Source organism: Mus pahari, chromosome 12 (genome assembly GCF_900095145.1).
Source record: "Mus pahari chromosome 12, PAHARI_EIJ_v1.1, whole genome shotgun sequence".
Classification (NCBI taxonomy): Eukaryota; Metazoa; Chordata; class Mammalia; order Rodentia; family Muridae; genus Mus; species Mus pahari.
Genome location: NC_034601.1, coordinates 50,183,832 through 50,195,700, shown reverse-complemented (window position 1 = coordinate 50,195,700; position 11,869 = coordinate 50,183,832). Strand labels below are relative to the sequence as shown.

General features: G+C 37.8%; 1 protein-coding gene across 3 annotated transcripts in view; it reads right to left on the bottom strand.

Annotated features, from left to right (window-relative positions):
- Abi3bp (ABI family member 3 binding protein) overlaps window positions 1-11,869 on the bottom strand; it is a 209,840-nt gene that overhangs the window by 105,257 nt on the left and 92,714 nt on the right. For all 3 annotated transcript variants that reach the window (XM_029544381.1, XM_021209067.2, XM_021209070.2), the window contains exons 5-6: window positions 7,328-7,509; window positions 6,589-6,644 (exon numbers count right to left, since the gene is read on the bottom strand). In XM_029544381.1, the coding sequence (XP_029400241.1) occupies window positions 6,589-6,644; window positions 7,328-7,509 (238 nt within the window). The remainder of the gene's footprint in view (window positions 1-6,588; window positions 6,645-7,327; window positions 7,510-11,869) is intronic.

Genomic DNA, 11,869 nt, shown 5'->3' with positions numbered 1-11,869 from the left:
GTGTGTGTGTGTGTGTGCATGCGTGTGTGTTTTGGGGGGTGTTGTTGTCATGCCAGTATGTTTTTGCCATTATTAGAGAAAGCCTTTTATTGTGCAGAAATAGATACAGCAGCAACAGCCACGCAAGACTGAGTGTTAAGTTCACCCTTTGCACTATACCAACTCCCTCCTAGATACTATATTGAAAATGAGCTTTACTTCATATTAGTGCTAATCAAGGCAACTATTAGAAGGTTTGTCCATCTGGCATTTTTGTGGCTTCACAGTGTCCGTTGAGGATTTACCTTTATTTTCAGGCCCTGCAAAGTTTCAGCTGTCCATTTAGGAAGAAGCTAAGGGGTGTTTGAAATTTAATTGCAAGGGCTCAAGAACCAAACCACACGAGAAGCACTTGGTCACTTTTAAATTCTGCTTTTAATAATTCACTTTAGAATGATCTAATGAAAGTTACAAAACATACCATTTCAGTCTAACATCTGGATAAAATTGACTTTAGCATGCCCCTTTTGAGAGTATTCAAGTTTCTGGTTATAAGAAATTCAACTGAAATAAGACATAAGCCTCTGGTGAATGGTGATTTTGTGTGTGTATGTCTCTGTGTGTGTCTCTGTGTGTGTTTAAGTTTCTGCTTAAAAAAACAGATATTAAGAATGAAGATATTTGTTATGCTCATGCTATATAAATTCTCTTTGTTCATTCGTCTGATCAGTGTTATACTTTACACATTCATTCCGCTTTAGTGAACCCCTATGAACACGTGTTGGATTCTATCACACCTGCTGTGGGGCCTAGGCATGGAGTACACAGTACAGGTAACACTTCAGGTTGTCACACAGTGTGGGCTGGCATGATGTGTGGTTTGAATTCGCCCTTCACAAACGTGTTAGGAATTTAATCCTCAGTACAACCATGTTGAGAAGTGAAAACTTTAAGAGAACACTCCAAGGGATCGTCCATTTTCTGCAAGTAGCTTTCTTAAAATAAGTTGATTTTAAATGGAAAATGAAATGGTAGAATTTTCACCATTGTTTACAGGAACACAGATTCTGAGGAAAATTGAATCAAATAACTTTATATTTCAAAATATATTCAAATGTAGTGCATAATTCAATAATAAGTGGTACTTACTGAATACATTAGATTAAAAAAATTTAGAGAGAAAATGTATTTAAATTTTAGCTATATGATTTTTAAATAAAACCCAAATAACAAATATTAGGAGACAGGTATATACTTTGAATAAAAAGGCTGTAGTCTACTGCATACAAGGAATAAATAAAAATATTACATTAAGAAGAAATAGCTCTGAAAAAGAAAACATCACAAATATTATAATAAACATTTTCTTCCTTATATGCATTCTATACGATGTATTTACATTATATATGAGGAATCACAATTTTGTTAAAGCTAATACTTTCTGTATCTAGAGATAAAGATAGTGACATCATTGAAGATACTAACAGCCAGTAGAACAAAGGCACTAACCAATCAGAAGAGACCCAGCCACATGTCCTTGACACAACTTGAGCAGGGTCTGCCAACAGAATACATGCCTAGTTATATAAATTACTGCATGTATTGTGGCCATAGGCATGAGATGGATGATTTAATTCACAAACCTTTAGCCTTTTATCTTTTAGAAAGAATGTCCTGATGTTAAGATACTTTTCCTCTATCAAATATTCCTTTTAGTAGGGTATTAGGATATTTTGTGGTTTCAAAGGTATAGATGTAAGACTATCAAATGAAAAGAGTCAACAAGTTTTTTACTTAAAAGTCAGACATCACATGAGAAGAGAAGAAATGGGTGAATATTTGAACACACTTCATTTGGACTGAAATATACATCTGAAATATTAATTCAATTTCAGAATAGATTCTACATGACCACATTATGGCCAAAGGTAGTCCTGGGTGAGTCCTTTGAGCTTTTCCATGTCTCAGGCTGCCTAAGAGCACAGAACTCAGCTCATGAGACACTTTTCTGCTATCCGGAGGATGCTCATAAAGAGAGTATCACAGAGCTTTGAAGCAGCTTTTCAATGAACTTGGGTTTTCCTTTGGAAATAACCAAGAGTTTTAAAGTACAGCTCATCACAGCTGGCTGGATTTGGGGGTGCTCCACCTCACAGCTGGAAGTGATACAACTTTGGCTCTGTGTCACAGATGCCGGAAGTTCCTTTCCCCAGCCCTATCACAGCTGTTTATGAAAAGAAAGAAGAAATCAATTCTGTTGTGGCAAAGTCCCAATCATTGTTCCCAACCTCACTGGTAACGTATCCTACATGAAGTCTTCTGACAAAAAGAAAAAAAAAATGATTGGCATGTGGCAGTTGAAAAAGAGGGACTGAAAGAGATGACATCATTAAATCACATGAAGATTAGGCAAGACAGACAAGAGGATATGGGATAAGATTTGCTCCCTAGGAAAACATTTACAATAAATGATGAAGAATGTTCTACAAGAGAATGAAATTGGAACTGTATCCTACTGTTCCTCATGTGCAATGTAGCAGATTAATTTTTCCCAACTCCAGAAAGACAAAACCAAAGAGACTTTTGAGTCTCATGGCTCATGCTATGCTAGTAAGCCAACCGATCCCTTAGAAAAATGCAGAACCTTGCTGTATGCAACAGCCAAGGAAAATCCAGAGGTTGGTGCTCAATTATTACAAAAACTAAAATTAAAAAGCGAGGTATACATTTATGTGTTGTCTGCAGAGGGAAAGGCTTGGAAATTATAACACAACTGAAGATAAGATTAAAGTCTATTAGATGAAGCATGTTTCAAGATAATTGTCACTAACAAAGTTGATAGCAAATGTAAGAAAAATATTTCTAGATGATATCACAATGGATCCTTTAGTCCATAAAGTCTTTAACCTAGTCAGGAAAAAAAAATCACACAATTCCCAGTTAACATAGATCCACAACTAATAACCACTAAATGGAAAATGAAATCAAAGATAGCACCACTCTATCAGCCCTCGCAGGTACAGAAATTAATATAACTATTAAGCTATTATACTAGCCAGAAGTTACTGATACAAGTACACACTGTTGATAGACAGGATAAACTCATGTTATCTACTTATAAGCTAGGATAATCTTAGAAAGAAAATTTGCCTATTCATACCAAAGGCCCTTAAAAAGTTAAAAATCTGACCTGTTAATAGGCATTTTAATTATTTCAAATTAAAAGTCAATTGCAAAAAATAAAAATGCCTATAACCCGGACACTGAGTAAGCCAATGATCATGCAATTTAAGTTGGACAATTCACAGAAAATGATGTCATAGACTTCAGGTTGGACCTAGATGCATATCCTACACACCAATGCAGACCCATGTCCATATGATTTCCTTCGAACTAAGTCATATCTAACTTTTAGGCTCAAACTATCCTTCACATCCTGTGTCCTGCTCCAACCTTCTCTGTCCATATCAGACACATAAAGAACAGAGGAGGTCCTCGTGTCTAGATCTCATTATAAACATACAAACAAAATGAAAGGGCAAAGAAGCATCTCCCCCCAAGTTCTACCAGTCCTAGCAACCTTCCCCACAACAATTACCAGATGAATCCCAAGACACAGAATTTAAAGGAACAACCACTAACTCCATCAAGGAATTCAGTGGGTGTAAAGAAGACACAGAGAAGCAGCTCAATGAACTTAAAGAAAAAAACAAACCAACCAACCTGGTGTTGCCTGAAAACCATAAACACACAGCGGATGCAAATGATGGAGGCAATACATAATTTTAAAATGGAATTCCATAAAGATATAGAAATATTCAAGATGACTTGGATAGAAGTGAAGATGGAATTAAAAGACCCCAATAACCCAACTAGAAAAGTCAAGGGAAAGGCTTACAAGCAGTGCGCATCAAGCAGAAGATAAAAATATCAGGACTTGCAGAAGTAGAGAATCTACATGAAATGAGCAAAGAATATGAAAAAATAACTTTTAACCACAGGAAAGGAACACACAAAAACTGTGGGAACCATGAAACAATCCTCAAATTCTAGGATTAGTGGGGAGACTCCAGATCAGTGGCATAGACCAGAAACATGCAGAACAGACAAAGAATACTGAAGTGACAAGAGGATCAGCACAGGTCCCATCGTAAAGGGAAACCCATCAGAAGAACAGCTGAGTTCTTCCTGGACCGTGTGAAGCTGAAGACACATTCCAGCATGACTGCAATCAATACATATAAAATTAAATACATACAAAATTGTTCTACAATCAAAAGACACAGGCTGGCTAAACACATAAAGGGAAACCAATGTATCTATCCACTGTCTACAAGAAACACATTTTAGTTTTAAAGAGCAGCACACATTTAGAGCGAAAAGATGAAGAAAAGAGTTCCAGTCAAGTGGGGCCAGGAAGAAAGCATCATTACCCTCTGGTCTGATGAGGTAGACTAAATCAAACGGGCTGATCAGAAAAACTAAAGGGCATGCTATTCTCATCAGGGAACAATTAAGTAAGAAGTCATGACTATCTTAAACACATATGCTACAAAATCTGGAGTATCCAATTTTTATAAAAATCTGCCATAGTTGATTTTATAAAAAGCATACTACTGAGATTTTTTTTTTAAATTTTCATTGTCCTCAGCAATTAGGAAAATGCAAATCAAAATGACTTTGAGATGCCATCTTATTCCAGTCAGAATGGAAAAGATCAGCAGAACAACCTCCAAATGCTAGAGTGGTGCCAGAAAAAAAAAAACCAAACAAACAAAGAAACAAACAAAGCGGAGCCTTCATTCACAGTTGGTGGGTCTGCAAACTGGTCCAGCTGCTGTGGAAACCAATGTGGAGGATTTCAGTATGCTCAAAACAAATCTAACATATGATCCAGTTATGCTAACTCCTTGGCATATGTTCCCAAATGACGCCACAGATACTCAGCCAGCCATGTTCATTGCTCCTCTATTTACAATAGGCAGGAAATAGAGAAACCCCAATATCCTTCAAATGACAAACTGATAATGAAAATGTGGTATGCATCCACTACAAAATACTATTCAGCCTTGGAAAAGGAAAGAAATCATGAACTTCGCAGGTAAACAGATGGAACTAGAAATGACTATACTCAGTTAGGTACCCAGACCCAGAAAAATAAACGTGGTATGCTCTCTCTCATTGGAGGCCCCTAGTTCCAAATCTTCAGATGAGAGTAAAACAACCTAGAGTAACTACAGGTGGAAAGAAAGTAAAAAGGGACCATTCCCAGGATAAGGGAGTCAGGGAGTAAGAGAGAAGGCGCTAGCAGGGTCCAAGTTATCTCATTAGAAAAATGAAAAAGATCATATGAAAGCCCCTGTTTATGTCCATTTGACTGAAGGGCTCCTTCTCTAGCTGCATAATTCCAACGCCTGGCAACTCAAGCCAGTACCAAGTTCTCATTCCCTCAGCCCAGTGCCTCTACTGCCTGCTCAATAACGTAGCACCTTTGACCTTATTATACCTGAGTATGTGATGTGAAGTACAAACCATCTCTCTCACTGATGACTTTAACCATGCTTTTCATTATACATAATAATTGATATGATAACTCATGAGGACCATTTACTGAACTGAGAGAAACTGATGATGACGTGTAGAGCTAAAAGTTTCTGTGAGGGCTGGAGAGATGGCTCAGCAGTTAAGAGCACTGACTGCTCTTCCAGAAATCCTGAGTTCAATTCCCAGCAACCACATGGTGGCTCACAACCAACCGTAATGAGATCTGATGCTCTCTTCTGGAGTGTCTGAAGACAGCTACAGTGTACTTAACATATAATAAATAAATAAATCTTAAAAAAAAAAAAAGAGTTTCTGTGAGTGTTGGAGGTGGGAGACTGTTACACTCAAAACATGCAAATATTTATCGAGCCGGCTGGAGGTTGGGCACATTTCAAAACCAAGCTGGTTGTTTCACCATTTCAAGACATAACAAGATTTGAACTTTATCAATATACCTGGGACATGTAGCTACCAGTCAGCTCTGAAAGTTTTGTATGACAAACAGCCCACTCAGTGTTTAACAACTTCTGTTCTTTCATAGGATTGGATGCTGAGTTACATGTCTCACAGCAGCTCTTTCCTTAGTTCCAGGAAATTTGATGCCCTCTGGCACCCACAGGTACCTGTGTACATGTGGTATACATAAACAGTCTGTCTATCTGTCTGTCTGTCTCTGTCTCTCTGTCTCTCTGTCTCTCTGTCTCTCTCTCTCTCTCTCTCTCTCTCTCTCTCACACACACACACACACACATACACTAAATGAACACATCTTTAAAGAACATTCACAAGACAGAATGAACAAAATCTCAAAACACTCTAAAATATACAAATATTAGAACGAGTGTGTCGAGTCTCTGAACTGTAGAGCTTTAAACAAGTTAGGAAGGGTCTAGGAGCATATGTCTATTATTTGCAAGAAAAAAAAGCAGATAACTCCTAAATCATTAAGCATTTTACCCAGGGTCCAGTAGATAATCTTGGTACCTCACAGCAGGGCTGTTCCCCTCCTCTCAGTAGAAACACAATTGCATTATCTTTAAAGAAAAATCTTAAGTTGGCACCTACCACTGAGTGGACCTGGTCATAAGTGCTTTGGATTTTCCCATTTACTTTGTTTTTACCTGAAAATAAGAAGGAAATGTCATTACTTTTATTATTTATGCTCCTTCATCAGTTCTAGCTCACTGTGGGGACAATTCCATGTCACGGTCTTTTTCGTTTCATTCACTATCATTTCAAATATTGATTTCAATGACGTGTGAGCACAGAGGTAAGGAAGAGAAGTTCAAGCCTGAGGTAGGCTGTGTCCACTCCACTGGTCTACCTTCCCATGTGATGTTTACACATATCGACATTTTATTTGTTCAGCTCAGCTGCTGTGCATAGGTCAACTATATCTTTTAAAGTACTACAGTGACATAGCTAGAAATATCACGCCATTCATCATTTTTAAAAAGCACATTATAGTGATATATAAATTCTATTTACTTTGTATTTTTTAAATACTAGAACATGTAAGCTATTGAAAATAACTGAAAGTGAACTTATTTCATATTACACAGCTAGTGAAGCTATTTAAACTAGACAACTAAAAAAATATTTGGGCTGGGCGTGGTGGTGCACGCCTTTAATCCCAAGCATTCGGGAGGCAGAGGCAGGCAGATTTCTGAGTTCAAGGCCAGCCTGGTCTACAAAGTGAGTTCCAGGACAGTTGGGGGCTATACAGACAAACCCTGTCTCGAAAAACCAAAATTAAAAAAAAAAAGAATTGAAAAATACTTTATTGGACCAAATAAATACTTACTTCCAACAATAGTCTTATGATTGAAAATCTTACTCCAAATTCCACCTTCTATATTGTCTTTCACACCAAACTCATAAACTGTGTTGGGTTTTAGATTTTCCACAATTGTTTCAGTAGCTGGGCAGAGTTGAAAAATCCATTTCTTTTCTTTATCCTTTTCTCTGTATCGAATTGTATAAAATCTGTTGAATAATGAAAATACGATGTTTGAAAACACAGTGATATGAAAAATACAAGTCCAAGTTTCTAATGTTAATTTTGCTTAGGCATATTTCATATGTTGGTGTATGTGCACGTGTGTATACAGGGTCTTGTGTGTCTGTGTGTACAAAGGACCCAGAAAACATTGCTGTATCTCTCAGGCCTAGGTTTACAGGTGCTTGTGGAATGTGTGGCTTGTTACATCCATGCTGGGACCTAAACTCTGGTCCTCATGATAGGGCAGAAAGAGCTCTTAATTGCCGAGTCGTCAGTCAAACTCCCTCAAGCTTCTAAATACACATGAGACTTCAGTCAGATGATTATATTAAATATTGAACTGTTCTTTTTTTAAGTTTAAGAAAATCTGTGCATTTGTTTTCAATTTTAATTTTGAAGTCAGTTTGTCATGTAGCAGCATGATTGGGTGCCAACACAACTTCAGAATTCTCACTACACTTATTAGCTACTTAGAAACATGAAAGAGAAAAATGCTAGATATCCATCCCTTTCCAACTACACAGAGAACAGAAACAAAGTGTTATAAATAGTGTGGTCTTTTCCTTATTTGAAGAATTCAAGCCTTCTTATTCCATGGATGGCGTATTAAAAGTAATATTTTCCAATTTGGTAAAAGACAAACCTGAGAATTTATGGTATATAAAGGGCTACCTTTTAAGAGTCAAACACAATTATGTTTAATTTAAAAAGCAGAATTGATAGTTAAGCTAAAGGTACAATAAGAATGTAAAGCATACATTTAACATCACCATTACATATTGCTTCAGGCTACTCAGTGCTCCAGTTTAGATGTCATAGTAAGACGATCTCCAGCACTAGGCTTTGCATGTTTAACTGATTCATTTAACTATCTCAAAGGTATCGTGAATGGTAGAAATTATTAATCTAGTTTTATGAATGTAAACCATTGCGGAGCTTTCCGAGAACTGCCAGCTGGTGACCTTTACCTTGGATGGTAGCAGAAGCGCAAACCAAAGAAAGCTGCACTGGGTAGGTTTTTAACTCCCCCCCCCCCCGGTACAGTAAGCCAGGCTGCAGGTCAGAAGAGCAAGTTTCACACTAGTCTACAGACCGAAGGGAATAAACTGATATAACCATACAATAAGCTGCAAACTGACAAATGAAGTATATTGGTTCACATCATTTACAGAACTATGAACATAAAAATTTCCATATTATTCCTAGTATTATAAAGAGGTAACAGATAGGGGGAGAATGTCATATTTACACTTGAGCTTTGATTACTAGTGAGCAAGCAAAGAGATAACTGGTATCAGAGGTAATCCTAAAAGATAACTGACTCCTTTATATTTTTAAATAAATATTTTAAGCCAATCGGACAAAATAAAATTTGCATATGTGATGATGGAAACAAGCTCGCTTGGGCGCGCTCTCTCTCTCTCTCTCTCTCTCTCTCTCTCTCTCTCTCTATATATATATATATATATATATATATATATATGCTATTTTTCTCAAAATTTAGAGTGATTTCCCTACTCCACACCTTTTAAAGCTAAATTAACTAAAATTCAGATTAACTGGTTTTATTTAGGATTTTAAGGTCACTCATTTACTCAGGCTAAATGCATTTACCAGACACCCACTAATGACTAAGTTTACTTTAACATTCATTACCTTCTCTAGGCACACATTCTTGATGATACAAATACATTTGCCTAGAATCTTAAGAAGTGAGGATCAGGACTGAACATAAGTTGCAGACTTTGCAAAGCAAAAAAGGCAGAACCTTTGTTTAAAAGTAACAGGATTTTCAGATAGTGCCAGGAGGTATTGAGCCAAAGGTTAAACCTAAGTGTATGTGGGGGAGAATGTGTGCCCAGCTCCCAGGTCCATAAAGTCAGAAGAGGCTTTAGATTTCAGGAACTGAGTGCAGGGGGAGTCTTTGTATATGCAGGCTACTTTCTTAGTAGTTTCAAAGCCCGGACATGCTTGCAGCCGGTCATTAGCTTGCTTTTTGTCCAGCAAAAACTAATCTTGGGCTCCAATCCTCCTTTCCAAAATAGCAAAGAACCCAATGAGTGAAGGTGGCTCTTCCAGCCAGAGTGCTTATTGCTACCAGTAACCAGTGTTACAGGATATGAGTCCTCTGTGTCTTATAAGTCAAACTCTCAACAGTGTTTTATGAAATGCGTCACTTGACAAGCATGCTACATGGGATTTTTGTTGTCCTCCTTCTTTCTACCCCTTCCTGCCTCTTAAGGGACCGTAGAGACATGCTGAGAAGCTAAAATCAAAGCAGATGAGCCCTTACGACTCTGCCCCGATGGTAGGAATATATTCCTGAGGACTTAACACCAGGTATGAATCAAGATCCCATTTCTAGCTGAGCTGCTGGGGACAGACCCAAGGCTTTCTAATCAGTTTAGTGGTGTGTAGCCAATGAAGACAATAGGAGAGAATGCTCCATGGTCTTCACAGACCCTTAGCTTCACATTAAAAACAATTCATCCTGTAAAGTTCATCTGTCTCAATTACAACACCCTCTCTAATACCAAATTCTTTATGTATACAAGCCCTGTGCCTCCCTTCCTCTGTAGCATTCAAGCTGACTTCCTCAGCACTATATAAATTGAAAAGTGGATGAGGTAGACAGCTTCTCAGTCTTACAGAAGAGAGCAGGTGTTATTCTGGAGGTAGTTAAGTACATTCTTCTTGATTTTAAAACAAACTATGGGCCTCTTGAGATTGGGCAGTGCTTTATAACCTGACACGCCGTAGGTGCTCCATTAAGATTGTGCAATGAACAGGATAGATGCCTGGCTTCTCCTCAGGCCATTTTAAAATTAGATTGCAAGTGCTCTCAGTAAAGTCTTTCAATCATCAGCAAAGAACAATTTAAGCTATTGGGTTTCTCCTTAATATTTTGCAAATTCACTTTACCTGAGGCCCACTCGACAAAACAAGCCATTTCCCTAAACTTGTCATAAGTTGAGGCAAAACATAGTAAAAGCTTGTGTGGCAGAAGACTTCATATTTTTGTTGATTTCAGTTTGTCTGTCAATAAAGCCTTAGCAAAGCAAGACTTTACAGAATTAGAGGAGGCCCCGGCGCAGCTCCAGCTGGATGACAATCAAGTCCTTCGTCCTCTTTTCTGAGTCCCAAGCTACACTTTCTGCTCTGCTCTAAATTCCCTTTCTGCTCTGCAGCTTGGCAAAAGGAAAGGAAAGCAAACATTAAATGACCCAGAATCGGAGAAGAGTCACTTTAGTGGCGTTCAAGGCTTTTAAAAAACTTGTTCTTTTACTGTGTAGTCACCTTAATGCGTAGTCGACATTCTCCTCATTGTCTGAGAATGCTCAGAGTCAAATGGTACTTTTGTGAGATTTTTGTGGATGATTACGTTTGAGCACAACCATATAGAAAGGCAATAGGTCTTTTTAAACTACAGACAGCAAGGTGGAGCATAGAGATGCTCACTTGTAATCGAAGCACTAAACTGGAGTATCATGAGGGCTACCCTGGGCCACCCTGGGCTACACAACAAAAGCCTCTTTTTCAAAAAAAAATCATGGTAGTAGGTAGTGGCTTGACCATAAGCCCACTTCCAGCAGTAGCATAGCTTCATGGGGTTTTTTTTTCTTCATAAGAATAAATTTTCTCAAAAAGTTTGGAACTAAACACCTTTTGAGACTCTTTATACATTTTTCTCAGCAGCAGATTAGATATTCTATTCTAAAACCCTGAGGCAAAAAGAAAAATTCTAAATTTATGATGTAGCAGCTGGCAGTGAACTATAGTTAGGGGGAAAGTTGAGAACATCAAAATTAATGTATTTCTTGAAAACTCTCCCATCATTAGCCACACTGTAGACTACACTTTTACAGCAAGAGTTGCATTTTAACACAACTGTTATTTCCCAAAACATGGGCCCTATATAATGTTCCCTACCCTGTATCTAAGGATTCCTCCTAACATCCCTTTGCTAATGTGCTTTATAGTGACTGTAGCCCCCACCCCCAAGACTCTGCCCATGCCCCACCCTCCTTGAGCACCCCTACCTCCTTCGCAGTGATTTCAGGAGATAAAATACAATCTCCTTTTCTCCAAAGTAACCTCCTTGGTAATTTATCCAAGTTTCTTACTTTGTAAGTACATCATCTTTTCCTTTGATCTTCTAAGGAAATTGTGGAGGTGTTTTAAGACCTACCAAGGCAATGATAAACTCAACACTTGCTGAACCCTGTCATTGTATTTCACTATAAGCATAACCTACTTTCTTCCACTTCTTAATGATAAAAGTATCCATGACCCTTTCTACTCTGGAGTATGGCACTTTTTTTTTCTTTTTTTTTTTTTTTTTTG